The sequence below is a fragment of the Salvelinus alpinus genome, chromosome 6 (assembly GCF_045679555.1).
Source record: "Salvelinus alpinus chromosome 6, SLU_Salpinus.1, whole genome shotgun sequence".
Classification (NCBI taxonomy): domain Eukaryota; kingdom Metazoa; phylum Chordata; class Actinopteri; order Salmoniformes; family Salmonidae; genus Salvelinus; species Salvelinus alpinus.
In genome coordinates this window covers 29,635,508-29,656,860 of record NC_092091.1, presented here as the reverse complement: position 1 = coordinate 29,656,860, position 21,353 = coordinate 29,635,508, and the positions used below count along the sequence as shown (strand labels likewise).

The window sequence follows — 21,353 nt, the reverse complement described above, 5'->3', positions numbered from 1 at the left end:
ATTGATAAAAGCTTGCACACTCTTGGCATTCTCTCAACCAGCTTCATGAGGTAGTCACCTGGAATGCATTTCAATTAACAGGTTTCCCTTGTTAAAAGTTAATTTGTGGAATTTCTTTCCTTCTTAATGCATTTGAGCCAATCAGTTGTGTTGTGACAAGGTAGGGGTGGTATACAGAAGATCAGGCCTTCATGGTCGAATTGCAGCAAATAAACCACTACTAAAGGACACCAATAATAAGAGACTTGCTTGGGCCAAGAAACAAGAGCAATGGACATTAGACCGGTGGAAATCTGTCCTTTGGTCTGATGAGTCCAAATTTTTGATTTTTGGTTCCAACCGCTGTGTCTTTGTGAGACACAGAGTAGGTGAACCAATGATCTCCGCAAGTGTGGTTCCCACCATGAAGCATGGAAGAGGTGTGATGGTGTGGGGGTGCTTGCTGGTGACACTGCCAGTGATTTATTTTGAATTCAAGACACACTTAACTAGCATGGCTACCACAGCATTCTGCAGCGATACGCCATCCCATCTGGTTTGCGCTTAGTGGGACTATCATTTGTTTTTCAACAGGACAATGACCCAACACACCTCCAGGCTGTGTAAGGGATATTTTACCAAGAATGAGTGATGGAGTGCTGTATCAGATGACCTGGCCTCCACAATCACCCGACCTCAACCCAATTGAGATTGTTTGGGATGAGTTGGACCGCAGAGTGAAGGAAAAGCAGCCAACAAGTGCTCAGCATATGTGGGAACACCTTCAAGACTATTGGAAAAGCATTCCAGGTTAAGCTGGTTGAGAGAATGCCAAGAGTGTGCAAAGCTGTCATCAAGGCAAAGGGTGGCTACTTTGAAGAATCTAAAATCTAAAATATATTTTGATTTGTTTAACACTTTTTTGGTTACTACATGATTCCATGTGTTATTTCATAGTTGATGTCTTCACTATTATTCTTCAATGTACAACATAGTACAAATAAAGAAAAACCCTTGAATGAGTAGGTGTGTCCAAACTTTTGACTGGTACTGTATATATTTATTTATTTATTTTACACGTTCAGATTAAGGTGGGCTGAAAAAAACGCCCAAGGATTACAATGGCAGAAAATTCATTGAAACCCTAACTGTTGTCATAACTTAACCCTAGCTTCATGTCCACAACACGGTTGAGCCAGGATGTGGACAAGAAGTTAGGGTTAGTGTAATGGCTAGGGTTAGGGTTGAACCAAGATGTTGAGATGAAGCGAGAGTTAGGGTTAAGGTCAGGTTTAGGAAGGGTTCAGTTTATGTAAAGGTAGGGGTTAGGGTTGAGTCTAAGGTGAGTTTGAGCTGGAATGTGTATTTAAAGCTATAGTTAGGTTTAGGGAAATCATCCCCCCATTGTAATGGAATATATTAAATTAATCATCATGTCTGTGATGCCTATATCTAGGTGGGTACAGTATCAATATTGTGACAGTAATCTTGAAATATTGATCATTTATTTGACCGAGACGCGCGCCGATAGAAAGACGCATCAATCTCAGCTAAAGAATCCGAGCGAGCGAAACAGAGCCCCTGTCTCAAAAGGAGTTTGGCATGTCATACCTTTTCTGGTCAGACAGAATCAGATACATGGGCTACATTTAGCAAGACAGAGGGGCGCTGTTTCACTCACAAGTTTCAGCAGAGAGGAAGAGGCGAAGCGAGAGGGCTCACTCTGTGAGAATCTGTCCTGAATAAGGCCACTGGGTTTCTATGGTCATAATATGCAGACCTAAGTTTGTCGCCAGCATTCCCGCCTTTAGGACAATGACTCACATTGTTAGGGCGGAGACATGAGCATCTCGTCATTATATAGAGATCTCTGGTTTCAGCTACTTGCGAATTACAAAATAAAGTTGGCGTGCACCGTGCACTGCTCGGATGCTAGTATCCCCTAAAGTAAATGTATGTTTTGCCAAAATTATATAATTACTCCTGTATAAATAACTTAATTAAAAATACTTTAACAGAGAGCTTGACTTTGCCACAGATGGTCATTTGCTTATTTAAAAAAAAACGCTGTGGATTGTTTCAAATCACAAGTGCATAGGCCTATGTGTATTTGGGCAGCGCGCGTGGCAATAGGCCTAGCTGATTATTGAGATGTGGCTGTCAGTGAAAAGCGTCTAAAATGAGTGAAAATAATGTGTCTTGAGTATAATTAATGTTGAGACAAGAAGGGGAGGGGTGTGTGGCGAAGATATGGCCGTCTCTCTCCAGAATGCTTGCACTCAGCTCTCCAGAATGTGCTCAGCTGTCTCCCACCAACTCTGTCACATGCATTGTTTAATTGTTTTTCATAACCATCATTTAGTAGTTTTGTCGATATTGTTGAGGGACAGGTGAGCCTGACTTGATACAATACTGCACTTCACCAGTGATAGCTCAAGTCCAGACAGATAGAAAAGGCCGACAGGCGCTGTAGAGATTAATGCAATTGAAACAACCATCCTTTTAAATCAGGATATTTTATAATATTTTTATTTGCCGGCTTTAGGTCTATGTATTTTTCTTAGTTGACATTAGAAGTTAAAGGCCTACTGCTGCATTGGCCTATATGCGATCTCTGAGTTCATTGCGCATATTTCTTTAGCCACCAATGGATCAAGGTGTATCAATGTGTCCATATGGCTGAGGCTGGTGCACTTTCTTGCTTTAGGTGAATTTTAACTTTAAGATTCGTATAATTTCAATTCAGATTTTTATGATTAAGCACGTGACAATACTTTTGAGAAAGGAAAGCCTTATTATTGAAATTAAACTATTCCATGAAAATGCGCATCTAGAAATAATCATAACCGGCACGCAGATATGTAGAAATGGTAGGATAAATTGTAAGCTTCCCCAAACTTGAAATTCACGAGCTGCCTATGGTCTTAATTATAACACCCATTAACAAAATTATTGCACACAGGAGGTCCCGTGAATTAAAACGTCCCGCCTATAGAATGCCCGTCCAACTGATGAGTTCTGGTGCCGGCCCTGGGCTATTAATTCAATCAAACAAACAATGACATTCATCTAGACAATTATTCAAACATATTATTTGTATGGATCATAAAACAGTAGCCAATTACCTCTGGGCTGATCATGCAAAGTTTCTGGAGGCAGAGGAAGTCTGTCTAGCAGAAATTCATTTGAATCTCAATTCAAAACATAGCCTATGGGCAGTTTATTTTCTGTGGAATAATATGCTACATAATGCAGCATAGACCTATACATTTCGATTGGATAACATGCATCTAAGAATTGAGAATACACAGTCGTCTATCCCGCCACTACTGTCTTGAAGCGGAGTGCTAAGCGGGTAACCAGATATTCAAAAACAATACGTCATCCCACAATGCACCGCGCTTCATCTCCTCACTCTATTACCTCATCCCATCAGCCACCGCGAGACTGAGAATCTTCTGGGTGGTCGTCTAGGCAACACGCCTGATCTGAAACATTAGAGAACGCCCCGCAAATCGCCAGCAGCCAATGGGAGAGTGCAGAGGTGACATCATGTCTATTTTTAGAGGCCGTGGCTGCAGATAAGCTTTGCCTCCACGCTGGAAGAGTCAGTATACACACAGAGAGCCAGGGAGGTGTACTGTGAACAGGGGAGCTGTAGCAAGTTATAGCACCTAGAGCGTCTCATTCTGAGACCGTTGAGAACGGTGAACAGAAGCGAAAGAAGGACTTTGAAGAATGTATACATCATTCTGAAAATATCGCTGCAGCTGAATATTGTATTTGTTTGCGCGGTAGGCTACAAGCAGGAGTGCAAGTTGTTACATTTGTGTAGCGGCACGTTTCTATTCCAGAGACTCATGTTTCGGCTTCGGAGGTTATAAGGATTTCCCGACCTAGTAAGAAACTTTTCTCCGAGTTGTACAACTGAAAGAAGGAGAGAGGGCAGAAACATACTTCTCTGTCAGTGTGAGTAGCCTACGAGAGAACTTTCTAACATAGTTTTTGGTTTATCTTCTATGTCTAGAAAGATGGAAACTACCTTCTATGATGACTCGCTCAACTCTTTCTCCCAGCATGAGAAACCGGACTACGGATACAACCCCAAAGCACTGAAACACAGCATGACACTGAACCTGGCCGACCCAACCAGCACACTCAAACCTCACCTCCGGGCTAAAGCCAGCGACATCCTCACCTCCCCTGACGTGCAGCTCCTTAAACTGGCCTCCCCAGAGTTGGAGCGGCTCATCATCCAGTCTAGCAACGGCCTGATCACCACCACACCTACCCCGACTCAGTTCCTCTGCCCGAGGAACGTAACCGATGAGCAGGAGGGCTTTGCCGAGGGATTTGTTAGAGCATTGGCGGAGCTCCATCATCAACACGTCTTGCCCAATGCACCCGGGGTCCCAGTCACATCCGCTGGGCAGACAAGTATCAACAACCCGACAATACTCCCACCTGTTTCTGCCTTGACCGGGAGCAGTGTTTATAACAACAACATGACCATGCGCTCTGAGTCGCCTGTCTACGAAGACCTGAACACGTTCACCCCGGCTATCACCACCAACTCAGCCCTGGGTTACACCACCTCAGCCCCAGCTATGAGCTTTCCCTCTGCCCCGCCACAGCTCCCAGTCTATGGGCAGCAGTCTCACCCCCATCCCAGGCTCACTGCCCTGAAAGAGGAGCCCCAGACGGTGCCTGAGATGCCTGGGGAGACCCCCCCTCTCTCCCCCATCGATATGGAGAATCAGGAGAGGATCAAAGCCGAGAGGAAGCGCATGAGGAACCGCGTCGCCGCCTCCAAGTGCAGGAAACGGAAACTGGAGCGCATCTCCCGGCTGGAGGACAAGGTGAAGAATCTGAAGACTCAGAACTCCGACCTGGCTTCCACAGCAAACATGCTGAGGGAACAGGTCGCCCAGCTCAAACAGAAGGTGATGAACCATGTCAACAGCGGCTGTCAACTCATGCTGACGCAGCAGCTCCAGACCTTCTGAGGAGGAGAGGACACTTGGAGAAGAATAGAGAGAAAGATTTTGAACGAAAAGGACAAATCGTTTATAATTAACTGTCTGGCTGTGTCTTCGTGGCATTGTGACAGGGTGAACGGGACAGTAACAGCACGAGACTGGTGGGAGGGGACCGGGGCTGGTTGCCTCTTACTAGGTGCCTCGCAGGACACTGTTGCACGGAGGAGTTGGGGCTCGGGACAGAGCAGAGCGCGCGATAAAAATCGCTGGTGCACTATAGAGAAAGAAACAGCAGCAAATAGGACAAATGGATGTTTTGGTTCGTGTTTTTAATTGACTTGAAATTTGTTGGCCTTGACTAAGCTGTGCTTTTACGCATTGCCCTTCGGTGTAATTCAGTATTAGAAGAAAGACAAAGTGCAGTAGAGAATTTAAAACTGCCTGGCGCCAAAGGAGAGGGTGTGTACTCTAAACAGATTACAAAAAGCTGCCCAACTTCTGACTTACAATGTACTTTTTATTCTTAGTTATATTGAGTTAAAACAAACATTTCAAGAGTTACTTGTTTTTTAATGGGGTTCATTGTTATTATCTGTATATAAGATCAACCTGGAGTACTTACATTTACTATTTGTAATAAAAAAATACAGTATCTGTTTGTTCATTTTATGAGCACTTCAGAAACAAATAGATATTTAAGAAATGTAATAAACCATCTGAACTGAATACAATGCCTCTTGTGTTCTCTGTGCGTGCATGTGTGAGTGGGTGTGTGTGCACTAAAACACGTTCCAACATCTTGAGAGCAGCCAGTTCTCTGTACCTGAAGGGAGTGCCTTATTGATCCTGATGTTATTGAGTTTCATTAGTGATTGAGTCAATGGCCCTTCTAGCTCAATACAGCGCACTAACTGCTGTTCCGGGGTCAGATGTGTAGTCATCCCCTAATGGTTAAAATGGCACTCCAGTCTCCTTTTCACCTCATTCAACACCAAATTATACTTAACAAAAGGCACATCTCAGTAGGTAAGACATGACATTGCACAAGTAGGGGGAGGGCTTTCTTTTGTTTCTCCTCTATTATTCCTCAAGCAAGGGGGGAGGCCGATGACATCACAGATTCCCATCAGACCAACTCATTGAATGCCCAACTTGAAGTTTGCAGTTGTCTAAAAAAAAAACACGATTTTGCTCAAACCATATATATTTTTTACTCTTAAGTGTGTGTACTTTACTGTATACTTGGAATATTGCTTTTCAACAGTAAAACAAAAAAATTGCTGAAGGGGAAGTCTTTGCGCTTGAGTATTCTGAACCTAGACCTGTGGTTATAGGGTCAACCTCTACAGCAGGGATGTAGGCCAGTAGTGTATAGAATGCAACATTAGATGCTCCACCTTATGCCTCGTGTCCACTTGAGTCTCACCATCTAACAAGGTAAAACTAACACAGATACTGTATGTTGTAAAGTGGCCTACATTCACAGGCCTCAAGGGCATGCTTGACACACTGCTATGGCTCAGGAAACTATAAAGTACATTTTTATTGAATTACTCAATCATGATAATTTAAGTTATTTATGAAGTACTTAATGAATTTTAGCCAAAGTGTTCAGTAAGGTCATAGCACAGCTGAACTGTGTATTGTGTCTACTTAACTTCCTGTTGCCCCCGTCAACATGACAATTGGGTTGCTCACACAGCATCAAACATGATCACTGTAAACACGAGAGCAATAAACAACAGCAAGAAACATGGTAACTAATGTAATCAAACTTGAGTAAAAGCCTATGGCTACATTGTAACCAGACATGTTATATTGAGGTGTGGGCACTGGGCAGAGTCATCACATCGTAATAACTAAGAGCATAATCATAACATTTGATTAACTATTCAGCTAGTCAAAATGAGGATTTATATGGTCAATGACGGCCAATGAGCACCTGCTAATACAGAAACTGTAAAGAAAACGTGCACCTACAGCAGAATGTCTGTGATTTCCTGTAGGACTCTGAAATATTCTCTAGAGGGCGACATTATCCATGAGATGAGCAGAGTTGAAACCTCAAGCTCTCCAGGGGCCAGGCTCTAGTTTATTACTGGTGGTCAAAAATACCATATTCAGGAGGACAATACAGAACAAAGAAAATTATGTTTATATTACAAAAGTACTCAGAGGAACATAATCTGATGCCCAAGAAACAAGTAGTTGTTCGCTACATAAAGATATGTTCCCTGTAATTAGAACTATATAGAAGACACAATATTGGCACAATGTACTACAAATATATTGCAAAGTAGGTCAATCTCAGATCTTAAAACCCATGTAAAAAATACAGTCACTGTTCAGAGTTTATTATGTAGGATACTTATAAGATCAAATTGAGAAAGAACCACTGAGAACAGTCTTCTGGAAGAACATTGATCCTGTATTTTAATTAGATAAACAGACATAATCATTTACACAATATTCAAGTGGGTCAGAGTCTCAAACAGATTTTTATCAGTGTGCAAATCTGCTTTGATCTGAATGCCTTAACTTTGCAAAACATGACATCATACCGGAACTTATCTGACCATATAAGGACAGAAAAAGGTCGGAAGACCCTACGTCATCCCACCTGAGAGTAGGCGGTTTTACCGGAAGTGGAGCTCGCTCACTAATCTTTGGCAAGTGACAGACCAAAGCACTTGAATTAGCGTTCACTGCCCGTTGTCCTCCAAGGTTGTTTAAACTTTTTTTTTTTTTTTTCGTTCAAAGGGAAATAAATTAAGATGTTGCCAAAACAGCAGCTCTAATCATTGTAACACATGGTGCCATGATAGAATGCTCTATTATAACAAACCTAACACAATGGTAAACCTCAGCGCAGGTGGTAGCGTTATAGGTTCAGGGGTGTCTCAGAAATATTTTGCCTATCTTCACTATCACAATTATTGGTGCACTTGTTGGCGTTGGCGCGAAAGGGCTGGGTTTCGATGACTAACGAGTTGTGGGTGTCTCGAGGCTTGGCTCATCCCTGGCCAATCAGAACGTGCTCCATGGCGAAATATGTGGTTGCTTCAATTTGTGTATTTATGGTATTTTATGTATTGCCTTCGCATCAACTCCAATTCCAATGTTAGTCCTTTATAGTTTGTTAAATGGCATACAGAAACGAAATAACAAAATGTTGATCTATCTTTGCTAAATAAGTTAACTTGAACCCATTTGCAGTCCACATTGGCATGTCCATGCTCAGCCATAATGCAATTTACAGTAGGCCTAGCCCCTATATCAGTGTGAATGCTATTGAAGCCATACATTACTTAGAACAAACATTGTTAATAAGCAAGATTAATTAATGATAAGGCCTAAAAAGAGAACGAAAAATTCGAATCAAATTCTAAACAAAACAACAACTTGTTTCACTTACATGTACCATAATTTCTCCTCGTGGGCATATAATATTAAAACAACGCAGACTATGGAGGGTTTGATGCATATCCAAACTTTTCGCAGTAGCTGGATAAAGATCCATTAGAAATAGAAATGGAGAATGTTCACTCACCATTATACTGCTCAAAACGTATGTTTTATGAACATAATCGGAACCATTTTAGAGATCAGATCGCATTCCCACAACTCCAGAAGTTACATTGCATTGGCGCTATGGAAGTGGTAACCATAAAGCCAGGAAGGTGAATCATTCTAATAAGATTGGTTATAGTAGGCCCAACGGGAAAGTTTGGGTTTTGAACATATGAAACGGAAAACAAGCAATTGTTACAGGTTACAGATAACTTCTAAATACTAGTTCCACCGGATATTCACCGAAGTTCTCATCTCTCGTTTCATGATGGGCATGGACACGTAGCCTACTGTACATCATGGAGTTTTTTTATTTATTTTTTACAAACGTCCAAAACGGGATCTGGCTAAAATAATGAGGGCCTGCCCACAACGCACAAACAAAAAGGGAATCACTGTTTTCTCTCAAACTTTATATTTGAACAAAGCTTCGGTGATTAAGATTTATTTCCAAGCGGTCTCAGGAGCCAAACCCTTTATCGACAGTCTTGACTACTTCACGATTGCATTGGGCAGGACAAAAAAAGCGTTCATTCAGAGGAGAGGAGGCTATGCTTGTTTTTTAACCAAATAAAACGAAATGGGGAAAAAACAATAGTTTTCTAAATAAAGTATACAGGCACCAAAAACACATTAGGCTACTCTTGTTCCATGCGCATATGGACAGTGTGCGTCACAGCTGGATGTCAAAATTCATGCCACAACCAACTGCTTTACCGCTAAAATCAGCTTTTGGTTGGTCTTATATATCCCTATCAGCGCTGCCTGAAATTAACATTTTGGATCATGTTTTTAAGGACACACATAAAATATTTCCACCGTCCCATCTGAGCTGATATAAGACAGGTAAATGTCCGAAACTGGCATTAGGGCTGGAAAATGCCAGTGCGCCAGTATTAACAAGCTGAAATTGCGTTTTACACTAGCGCCACCTTATCGCTAGCCAAAAATAGAGCCCTATATGTTTTAGGCTATATCTTGGATGGTCCATCCTTGCATCCATAGCTCTGCCTATGAATTGGAAAGTAGTTACATTTCTCCAGGCCCATCCAAAACAGAGGCGGGAACCGCTTTATTATTGTTTAACTTCTTCCACCCACGTTTGATGCTAACCGAACCAGTACTGTACCAGCGAATGAAATACTATATGGGGGGCATGAACGATAGGGTACGGGCCACATGGAGACCGCTGATTGGCTAACTATTGGAGAGAGACAAGCAATGATTGGATAAGAGTATACAAGACACTGTCACTCAAAGTATTCCTCAAGCGATGAGTACTAAAGACAGCAAAAGACTGAAGATTAGAAAGGAGGAAAAACTCCCTCCCTCAGATGGTAAAACAGGAGCCTAGAACTACACAACTCAAACCAGGAATCATATTCGAAGCCACAGCGACAGGAAAGCTCTTGCTATTGGAGGACCTTTTAAACACCACCAACGTCAATGCCATACATTTAGCCAATGGGACACTGTTACAAGTTGCTACCAAACACGGGCAGCTATCAATCATCAAGCTCCTCTTCCGCCGAGGGGCCATGCTGGACGTGAGGGACGGCGAGGGTTGGACACCCCTGCACAAGGCAGCCTTCAGGGGCCGAGGTAGCCAGGGCCCTAATCAAGGCTGGGGCCCCCATCTACACCCTGGATAAACATTCCATGACCGCCCTCCACCTGGCTGCCAAGAATGACCACCTTAGTATAATCAGAGCCTTAGTGGAGGAAGAGAGAGAAGGAACCAGCAAGAGCTCAAAAAATCTGACCCAGACTCAAGGGTCATTCCTCCACCTTGCAGCCAGGGAAGATGACTCAAAGATGGTTGAGGTACTCCTCCAGAGTGGGGCCCCTGTGGATAACCATAAGAGAATGCCCTGTTCCATGTGGTCAGCCGAGGATTTGAGAGAAACACAACCGTCACCCTGAAGGCAAGAGCCACAGTCGACCACACGATCATAGACACAGCAGTCAAGCTCAATCATGGGTCTATGCTCTGACTGGTGCTTGGCATGTAAAGTTTACTACTGTGTTATGTTTTGGTTCTAAAGTGAACCCATTAAAACACATTAGGCTTATCCAAACAGAACTGAACTTCTGATACTGATGTTATAAACAACAGGGCATGCTCAAGGTGCTCTGAGTGTGTACACCCTGGTTTCTGCTCTGTTCTCTGCTGTGAGGAAGAACCTGGATGGGGTTGTAACTGCTCTGGTGGACAGTGGGGAAGATGTCAACATGTGTGCACACTCCTCTGCTGATGTCAGCTGACCTGGGACACAGAGACATTCAGGTAACTGACAATATATGCAATGTTGAGAACTGTAAATGTGATGCTTTTTAGAAGTCATTTTTATGGTGTTTGTTCCTTGTTGTGTTACATTTTTCAGAGTGCTAGCTGCCAAACAGTCCAGTGTGGGTGCTACCCTCCCAAACACCTGGCTGGCCAGAATGGGAGTGAGGTCATAACCCAGACCCTGCTGTAGATGGGCTCAGACCCCAACACCCCAGGGCCTAAAGCCAATGCCAACATAACAAGTTACAGCTAAAAGCAGGAGCTCAGGTATTAAAACATTACCATTTGATATGAGGACATAATGAAAATGTGTTACTGTATCGTATATACACACACACACACACACACACACACACACACACACACACACACACACACACACACACACACACACACACACACACACACACACACACACACACACACACACACACACACACACACACACACACACACACACACACACACACACATACACAGTGCATTCGAAAGGTATTCAGGCCCCTTGACTTTTTCCACATTTTGTTACGTTACAGCCTTATTCTAAAATTGATTGAATCGTTTTTTCCCCCCTCCTCAATCTACACACAATACACCATAATGACGAAGCAAAAAACGTTTAGACATTTTTGCAAATGTATTAAAATAAAATGTGAAATATCACATTTACATACACTACCGTTCAGAAGTTTGGGGTCACTTAGAAATGTCCTTGTTTTCCATGAAAACATACATGAAATGAGTTGCAAAATGAATAGGAAATATAGTCAAGACGTTGACAAGGTTATAAATAATGATTTTTAATGAACTAATAATTGTGTCGTCAAAGAATCCTCCATTTGCATCAACTACAGCCTTGCAGACCTTTGGCTAGTTTTCAGCTGTGCTAACAATTGCAAAAGGGTTTTCTAATGATCAATTAGCCTTTTAAAATGATACACTTGGATTAGCTAACAGACAAGCCATTGGAACACAGGAGTGATGGATACTGATAATGGGCCTCTGTACGCCTATGTATATATTAAAAAAATATATATATCTGCCGTTTCCAGCTACAATAGTCATTTACAACATTAACAATGTATTTCGGACCAATTTGATGTTATTTTAATGGACAAAAAATTTACTTTTCGTTCAAAAACAAGGACATTTCTAAGTGAAACTTTTTAACGGTAGTGTAAGTATTCAGACCCTTAATCTAGTACTTTGTAGAAGCACCTTTGGCAGCGATTACAGCCGAGTCTTCTAGGGTATGACGCTATATGCTTGGCACACATGTATTTGAGGAGTTTCTCCCATTCTTCTCTGCAGATCCTCTCAAGCTCTATCAGGTTGGATGGGGAGTGTTGCTGCACAACTTTTTCAGGTCTCTCCAGAGATATTAGATCGGGTTCAAGTCAGGGCTCTGCACGGGCCACTCAAGGACATTCAGAGACTTGTCCTGAAACCACTCCTGGGTTGACTTGGCTGTCTGCTTAGGGTCGTTATGTTGGAAGGTGAACCTTCGCCCCAGTGTGAGGTCCTGAGCACTCTGGAGCAGGTTGTCATCAAGGATCTCTCTGTACTTTGCTCCGTTCATCTTTGACTCGATGCTGACTAGTCTCCCAGTCCCTGCCGCTGATGGTGCCAGGTTTCCTCCAGACGTGACGCTTGGAATTCAGGCCAAAGGGTTCAATCTTGTTACGTCAGACCAGAGAATCTTGTTTCTCATGGTCTGAATCCTTTAGGTGCCTTACTGAAGAGTGGCTTCCGTCTGGTCACTCTACCATAAAGGCCTGATTGGTAGAGTGCTGCAGAGATGGTTGTCCTTCTGGAAGTTTCTCCCATCTCCACAGAGGAAATATGGAGCTCTGTCAGAGTGACCATCGGATTCTTGGTCACCTTCCTGACCAAGGCCCTTCTCCGCCGATTTCTCAGTTTGGCCTGGCGGCCAGCTCTAGGAAGAGTCTTGGTGGTTCCAAACTTCTTCCATTTAAGAATGATGGAGACCACTGTGTTCTTGGGGACTTTGAATGCTGCAGAAATCTTTTGGTACCGTTCCCCAGATCTGTGACTCGACACAATCCTGTCTTGGAGCTCTACGGACAATTCCTTCGACCCCATGGCTTGGATTTTGCTTTGACATGCACTGTCAACTGTGGGACCTTATATATACAGGTGTGTGCCCTTCTAAATCATGTCCAATCATTTGAATTTGCCACAGGTGGACTCAAATCAAGTTGTAGAAACATCAACATGTAAAAACTGGATGCACCTGAGCTCAATTTCCAGTCTCATAGCAAGGGGTCTGAAAACCTACAGTACCAGTCAAAAGTTTAGACACACCTACTCATTCAAGGGTTTTTCTTTATTTTTACTATTTTATACATTGTAGAATAATAATGAAGACATCAACACTATGAAATAACACATATGGAATCATGTAGTAACCAAAAAAAGTGTTGAACAAATCAAAATAATATTATATTTGAGATTCTTCAAAGTAAGCACCCTTTGCCTTGATGAAAGCTTTGCACACTCTTGGCATTCTCTCAACCAGCTTCACCAGGAATTATTTTCCAACAACGTTGGGAGTTCCCACATATGCTGAGTATTTGTTGGCTACTTTTGTGTATTTACGGTCCAACTCATCCAAAACCATCTCAATTGGGTTGAGGTCGGGTGATTGTGGAGGCCAAGTCATCTGATGCAGCACTCCATCACTCTCCTTCTTGGTCAAATAGCCCTTACACAGCCTGGAGGTGTGTTGTGTCACTTTGGACCCAATGCCTGGAGGTGTGTTGGGTCATCCTGTTGAAAAACAAATGATAGTCCCACTAAGCGCCAACCAGATGGGATGGCGTATCGCTGCAGAATGCTGTGGTAGCCATGCTGGTTAAGTGTGCCTTGAAATCTAAATAAATCACTGACAGTGTCACCAGAAAAGCACCCCCACACCTCCTCCTCCATGCTTCACGGTGGGAACCACACATGAGGAGATCATCCGTTCACCTACTCTGTGTCTCACAAAGACACGGCGGTTTGTACCAACAATCTCAAATTTGGACTCATCAGACCAAAGGACAGATTTCCACCGGTCTAATGTCCATTGCTCGTGTTTCTTGGCCCAAGCAAGTCTCTTCTTCTTATTGGTGTCCTTTAGTAGTGTTTTTTTGCAGCAATTCGACCACGAAGGCCTGATTCACGCAGTCTCCTCTGAACAGTTGATGTTGAGATGTGTCTGTTACTTGAACTCTGTGAAGCATTTATTTAGGCTGCAATTTCTGAGGCTGGTAAGTCTAATGAACTTATCGTCTGCAGCAGAGGTAACTCTGGGTCTTCCTTTCCTGTGGTGGTCTTCATGAGAGCCAGTTTCATCATAGCGCTTGATGGTTTTTGCGACTGCACTTGAAGAAATTTTCAAAGTTATTGAAATTTTCCGTATTGACTGACCTTCAGGTCTTAAAGTAATGATGGACTGTTGTTTCTCTTTGCTTATTTGAGCTGTTATTGCCATAATATGGACTTGGTCTTTAACCAAATAGGGCTATCATCACCCCTACCTTGTTACAACACAATTGATTGGCTCAAACGCAATAGGAAGGAAAGAAATTCCACAAATTAACTTTTAACAAGGCACACCTGTTAATTGAAGTGCATTCCACCTCATGAAGCAGGTTGAGAGAATGCCAAGTGTGTGCAAGCTGTCAAGGTATTTCAGATTTTATTTTTAATAAGTTTGCAACATTTTCTAAAAACCTATTTTTACTTTGTATTGTGTGTAGATTGATGATGAAAAACATTTATTTAATCAATTTTAGAAGGCTGCAACGTAACAAAATGTGGAAAAAGGGAAGGGGTCTGAATACTTTCCGAATGCACTTTATATGCATGTTTTGTTGTTGCCTGTTTTTCATGTTATTTTGGCATGAATACCTGTCACATATCAGTTTGCAAACAAAGTAAAAAATATATAATTGACTTAATTATACAAACATTGTCTCTTTTTTGCTTTCTTGAGTGAGGCAGCTCAAATGTTGTTTCAGCCTAGCTCAGTGCTTTCTGTGGTGAGGCAGCCAGTGGAAAATACGGAGCGTAGGGGTTGGTAATGTTCTCTAGTTGTGCTGTGATTGGCTTAGTGTTCTGTCACTCATTGGGACACTACGTCACCCCAGAATCTACGGGAAGAGCTCGAAAATTCAAGGCCATTGGGTGCTGCCATAGAATTACATTAGAAGTGCCAATCCAAGAAGGCTCAAGGTCATTGGCCACAGATAAAATTATGTCAAATCACGTTATATCTACCGTAGCTTTGATTGCACTGATCATGTCAACATCATACTTTCAAAATCTTTGCTAGCAAGCTAGACAAGTAGTCATCATCCTTAATCACATCGACAATCTACAGGAAAATCCTTTTCAATCCTTGTCATATGAAGGAAATATGTGCTCATTGGCCATTGGACATGAACATTACACAACAAGTCGGAAATCGCAAATTCAACATTGAATGGTTTGGAAGGAATCAGTGGCTAACAGTAATCATTGCAAAGCAATCACTAGCCTGCTATTCAGTGGAGTGGGTGTGTGGTCCGAGTTTGGGTTTTAGGGTCTCTTTTCCAAGCTTAAAAGGATAAACATTCAACATTGCCCATGTTGTCAATCCAGCATGATTTCTGCCGCGTTCAAAACAACTGGACAACTGGGAACTCTGAAAAAAAGACACGACTGGGAAAATATGTTTTGAACCGTCATCCAACTCTGAATTTCTTTCTAGAGCTCCGACCTGAAAATCACTGACGTCATGATTCAACCTTTTTTTGTTGTTGTTCTCAGTTGTCTTGAAAGCACCATAGATCCAGAGAATGCCAGACTTTGATGACAAAGTTTGATGACAAAATTTGCCCACAAGAATGACCACCATGCCATCTTCCTGTTCAAGTGAGCACAGTACAACAACGTGAGTCCAAAAATGTATCGTTTGCTGCTGCATAAATTAGATATAATGCCATGGAGATATGTAGACTGTAGCTAAGAAAGTAATACTAAGTGTATGTTGTGTAGTAAGCTGTTAGTAGCTCCTGTGCCTCACCCTAATACTTTGGTCCCTTTACCCCTCATAACTTGTTCTGACTTGGTGGTGCACATGTAGCCTAAAGCCTGTTTTAGAGATATGTAATCATCGATTATGTGACTGACCGGCTCGATTCGGTCTTATGTAGCAACATTTAAAATTGTGTTTTTTACATTGGATAAAAGTAGAGACTCACAGCTAGAAAATTGTATATCATACACTACAGTTGAGGAACAATGGGAAAGTAATTTGGCTTTGAAAGTTGATAAACTTGTAACCTCACTTTTGAGAAAATGGCCTTTGAATGTTTTGGTAACTACTGGAGAGCTCTTCTTTGTTTACACCCATTCGGCATCGTTCACACCCTCTTAAGCTTTAGCCCCACCCATCTCTTTAAGGGTTGATCTGAGCGTTCTGTCCTAACAACAGCAGTCAAGCACACAAGCTAACTGGCTAACGTTGGCTAGCTTGCTAGCTACTTCCAGACAATGAGAGAACAGCTCACTCTGACCATTTTACTCGCCCTAGCAGAGCTGGTTAGGCTGTTTTTATGTTATCTAGAGCGTGGTGACTGCAACTGTTTTGCTGGCAACAATTTACTATTGTTTTGCTCACGTTTACTGACACCGGCCATACTCAAACGGTGTTGAGTGTTCATAAATGTGTCAATTATTCAGCGCTCTGGCACACTCAGATGAGAGTACTCTGAAATCGGAGTAGATAACCAGAGCAAATTTATCAGCTACGTCTAACAACAGTTGCAGTGACATTCTATTGAAATGTTTACTTGCATAGTGTAGTCTTTTGTTAAGACATGTAGCTAGCTAGGTAAACAATGAACCATAATCCCAACTCATGACATTACTACCCTGCATGAATCTGCAGATAGCCAACCAACCAGGTTCAATGTTAGCTAGCTAACATTAGGCTATAGCTAGCAAAGCAATTGGCTCTGATATACAAATAATATTACTACACAGATCATACACGTGACGTTATCTAGCGAGCCAGCCAGCTAACGTTAGCTAGCTAGATAACAGTACACTTTAACTTGAAATGAAAACGACTTTGTCAAAATGTAATACATGTAAAATGTAATATCAAAATGTGTAATATCTGAAAATGTAGCTAGCTGGACTATCTTACCCGTATACATGGATGGACGCTTCTCCCTGTCACGGATGCCATGGTTGCCCTTAGTTTGAAGATGTAATCCAGAGACAGGTGTTTTCTCCATCTCCTTAGCTATCATAATCACTGATTTCAAAACTCGGTCCTCCAGAAAGTGGAGAGCAACACTTATGCAGTTCTACGAGATATATATATAAAGCAGCATTAGACAGGATTACCTACACATACTGACCAGCTCAAATAGACAGAAGCGTGCTACATGGCAAACCAATCCGAACTCATCTCTCAGCATGTCCAGCCAACTCATTGTCTCACACAGTCATGGCTAGTGGGAAGGTTGCTAGCTTTTTCTGTGGCTAAATCAACTAGGTTCGTAATGTAACAATTTTATCCATATTTACAGATTGCATACACATTTGTTTTTAAGGCACATGAAAGTTCACATGTTCCAGAAGGCATTGCTGCAAAAAAAACGCATTTTGATTTAAAAAAAGTTTACGTTCAAATGACTCTCCTGTGAAGTAGTGACACACGCCTAGTTTCCTGAAACGAGTCACATTTTGTAAGAGCTTTCATTGTCTGCTTACATAGGGGCGCCAGGTAGCCTAGTGGTTAGAGTGTTGGACTAGTAACTGAAAGGCTGCAAGATCGAATCCCCGAGCTGTAAGGTAAAAATCTGCCGTTCTGCCCCTGAACAAGACAGTTAACCCATTGTTCCTAGGCCGTCATTGAAAATAAGAATTTGTTCTTAACTGACTTGCCTAGTTAAATAAAGGTAAAATAAATATGCCACCTTTATTTATCCTACGGTTCTGATTGGTGTACATGGAAAATACTTTCAGAGCGGCCCATGTACTGAATTCTGTCGCTGTACATTTCAAAAGTGCTGAACAAATAGTTATATTGACTACGTCCGTGCTAGCTCGCTCAAGAATGTCTTAATCGAAATTACAGAGTACCTCTTATCCACCCCTCGTCCCCTTATGTACATCTCAATTGTCAGTAGAAACGCAATTTGTTTAAGCAAGTCAGCCATATCAGCTATGTTTTTTAAAAAGGAAGTTAATGAGGCTGAATGAACTGTTTCGCTGCCAGAAAATGCTCAGCTGAATGCCAGGAGTAGCAGTGGTAAGGATTCATTCCATGGTGCTGAAAAGAAAGCTCTGCTGTTGGGACAGCTTTATGTAGGCCCTAACAGTTTGTGGGCACCGTTTGTCACCGTTATAGTGCAATTAATGTATTGTTTAGTGTTGTGTAGTGGCTTTTCTGGCATGCATCATAAACTTTTTGGGGGAGTTTTCACCACCAAGATTTACAGGCTAAAATCACCACTGCTGTGAGATCTGGAACTAGCACACATTCCTCTCATTACTTTTATCAAGCTCCAGTTTAACATAAGAATATCCCTACTCTTCGCTCTCCTCTCAGGTGAATGCAGCCTCCCAGGCTGGCCTAACCCCCCTCCACATAGCCAGCCACAATTGCCACCCAGACACAGTGAGCCAGCTCCTGAAGGACCAGGCAGACCCAGGGGCCAGAGATAGGCAGGGCAGGACCTCCCTACAATTGGCAGCTACCACCCAGAGAGGGGGCTGTGGTAGGAATACTTATTTTAGAAAGATATGGACGGCTCCAACCCTCTCCTACGCTGTGGCTAACATGCTGACCACACCGACCATGTTGCATGCGCGAGCATTGGAAAATAAAATCTACACATACATGTTATTCAATAATTTCATCCAAACTGCTCGTGCGAGTCAATGAGCGTCTGCATAGCCAGGCGCTAAAATCGAACTTGGTTCTATTTTTTACATTTGAGGCACTGCCTCTCCAATCTCCTCATTGGTTTTTATAAGCATATACCCATATGGGTGATTGAAAGCTGAACTCAGGTCCATACTTCAGTCCACTTTGTGGTGGTAATGCACCTTAAAGTTGGATGCCAACCCCAATATAAAGTCCACAGAAGAAGAACAAGATTAGACTGGAGGAGAGATCAGTAGAAACTATAGTGAACAAAAATATAAACGCAACATTTAACAATTTAAAAGATTTTACAAAGTTATAGTTCATATAAGGAAATCAGTCAATTTAAACAACTTCATTAGGCCCTAATCTATGGATTTCACATGACTGGAAATACAGATACGCATCTGTTGATCGCAGATACCTTAAAAAAAAGGTAGGGGCACGGATCAGAAAACCACTCAGTATCTGGTGTGACCATTTGCCTCATGCAGCACGACATATCTCCTTCGCATTGTGTTGAACAGGCTGTTGATTGTCGCCTGTGGAATGTTGTCCTCGCCCACACAATGCCATATACTTGGTCTGCGGTTGTGAGGCCAGTTGGATGTACTGCCAAATTCTCTAAAACAACATTGGAGGTGGCTTATGGTAGAGAAATTAACATCAAATTCTCTGGCAACAGCTCTGGTGGACATTCCTGCAGTCAGCATGACAATTGCATGCTCCCTCAAAACTTGAGACATCTGTGACAAAACTGCACATTTTAGAGTGGTCTTTTATTGTCCCAAGTGCAAGGTACGCCTGTGTACTGATCATGCTGTTTAATCAGCTTCTTGATATACCACACCTGTCAGGTTGATGGATTATGTTGGCAAAGGAGAAATGCTCACTAACAGGGATGTAAACAAATTTGCGCACAACATTTAAGAGAAAGATGCATTTTGTGCATCTGGAAAATATCTGTGATCTTTTATTTCAGCTCATGCAACATGGGACCAACACTTTACATGTTATGTTTATATTTTTGTTCAGTGTAACTAGGCTTCCCCTTTCATCTGTGGATGAATTGTCGCAGTAGAGAACACAGGATTTTGTGTGACTGAAAATGGGTCAAAATTCTACAAAGATCCAGGAAAAAAAGTACCTTGTGCATTTCAGGTAAAATAACAACCCAATGTTTATATCCCAGGCCAAATTAGCTAGCAACAGCAAGCTAGCTAGCTAAATGTCCATGAATGTTTAATGTGTTTCGACATGTCTCTAAATTGATATAGTTGGTTCAGAGTTCGTTTTGATATTTCAATCTATATGTCCTAATCCTGTCTTGTGTGGATGGAGAAAAAAAATCTGTGGTTAAAACTAATGTGATTGGACCGCAGCCCTCGAACGAGTCTATCTCTTTAGCGTTACATGACTTGGCTAGACAATCACATGACATATTTTTGACATCTTGCTGGTTAGCTAGTGTGCTGCTCCCAAATGGCTAGGAACGAAGAGAAATCAAATCAAAGTTTATTTGTCACGTGCGCCGAATACAACAAGTGTAGACCTTACAGTGAAATGCTTAATCAAGTGCAAAAAAGGTATTAGGTGAACAATAGGTAGGTAAAGAAATTAAACAACAGTAAAATGACAGGCTATATGCAGTAGCGAGGCTATAAAAGTAGCGAGGCTACATACAGACACCGGTTAGTCTGGCTGATTGAGGTAGTATGTACATGTAGATATGGTTAAAGTGACTATGCATATATGATGAACAGAGAGTAGAAGTAGCGTAAAAGAGGGGTTGGCGGGTGGTGGGTGGGACACAATGCAGATAGCCCGGTTAGCCAATGTGCGGGAGCACTGGTTGGTCGGCCCAATTGAGGTAGTATGTACATGAATGTATAGTTAAAGTGACTATGCATATATGATAAACAGAGAGTAGCAGCAGCGTAAAAAGAGGGGTTGGGGGGGCACACAATACAAATAGTCCGGGTAGCCATTTGATTACCTGTTCAGGAGTCTTGTGGCTTGGGGGTAAAAACTGTTGAGAAGCCTTTTTGTCCTAGACTTGGCACTCCGGTACCGCTTGCCATGCGGTAGTAGAGAGAACAGTCTATGACAGGGGTGGCTGGGGTTTTTGACAATTTTTAGGGCCTTCCTCTGACACCGCCTGGTGTAGAGGTCCTGGACGGCAGGCAGCTTAGCCCCAGTGATGTACTGGGCCGTACGCACTACCCTCTGTAGTGCCTTGCGGTCAGAGGCTGAGCAATTGCCGTACCAGGCAGTGATGCAACCAGTCAGGATGCTCTCGATGTTGCAGCTGTATAACTTTATGAGGATCTCAGGACCCATGCCAAATCTTTTTAGTTTCCTGAGGAGGAATAGGCTTTGTCGTGCCCTCTTCACGACTGTCTTGGTGTGTTTGGACCATTCTAGTTTGTTGGTGATGTGGACACCAAGGAACTTGAAGCTCTCAACCTGCTCCACTACAGCCCCGTCGATGAGAATGGGGGCGTGCTCGGACCTCCTTTTTCTGTAGTCCACAATCATCTCCTTAGTCTTGGTTACGTTGAGGGATAGGTTGTTATTCTGGCACCACCCGGCCAGGTCTCTGACC

At 42.4% G+C, this 21,353-nt stretch overlaps 2 protein-coding genes and 1 long non-coding RNA gene across 5 annotated transcripts in view; 2 read left to right on the top strand and 1 right to left on the bottom strand.

The window, feature by feature from the left end:
- Nucleotides 1–3,323, bottom strand: part of LOC139578513 (uncharacterized) — a 65,059-nt gene extending 61,736 nt beyond the window's left edge. For both annotated transcript variants that reach the window (XR_011675566.1, XR_011675565.1), the window contains exon 1: nucleotides 3,105–3,323. This is a non-coding gene — a long non-coding RNA (uncharacterized lncRNA). The remainder of the gene's footprint in view (nucleotides 1–3,104) is intronic.
- A 246-nt stretch (nucleotides 3,324–3,569) lies between these two features.
- On the top strand, nucleotides 3,570–5,684 carry LOC139578512 (transcription factor Jun-like). 2 transcript variants are annotated; one of them, XM_071406212.1, is made up of 2 exons: nucleotides 3,570–3,878; nucleotides 4,007–5,684. In XM_071406212.1, the coding sequence occupies exon 2, from the start codon at nucleotides 4,011–4,013 to the stop codon at nucleotides 4,983–4,985; it is 975 nt and encodes a 324-aa protein (XP_071262313.1). In that variant the 5' UTR covers nucleotides 3,570–3,878; nucleotides 4,007–4,010; the 3' UTR covers nucleotides 4,986–5,684. The 2 variants fall into 2 exon arrangements, with proteins under 2 accessions (XP_071262313.1, XP_071262314.1); XM_071406213.1 differs by having other exon boundaries at nucleotides 3,570–3,948; nucleotides 4,056–5,684.
- Nucleotides 5,685–9,510: 3,826 nt separating this feature from the next.
- caiap (CARD- and ANK-containing Inflammasome Adaptor Protein) lies at nucleotides 9,511–19,283 on the top strand. Its single transcript, XM_071408522.1, is given in 9 exon segments — nucleotides 9,511–9,746; nucleotides 9,832–10,128; nucleotides 10,130–10,441; nucleotides 10,543–10,553; nucleotides 10,645–10,765; nucleotides 10,767–10,808; nucleotides 10,904–10,979; nucleotides 18,431–18,599; nucleotides 19,276–19,283. Coding segments are annotated over 9 exon segments (1,272 nt in total).
- Nucleotides 19,284–21,353: the final 2,070 nt, after the last annotated feature.

What these genes read in the sequence shown, in the direction of transcription:
- LOC139578512 (XM_071406212.1), top strand. Translation starts at nt 4,011, where the DNA reads ATGGAAACTACCTTCTATGATGACTCGCTCAACTCTTTCTCCCAGCAT.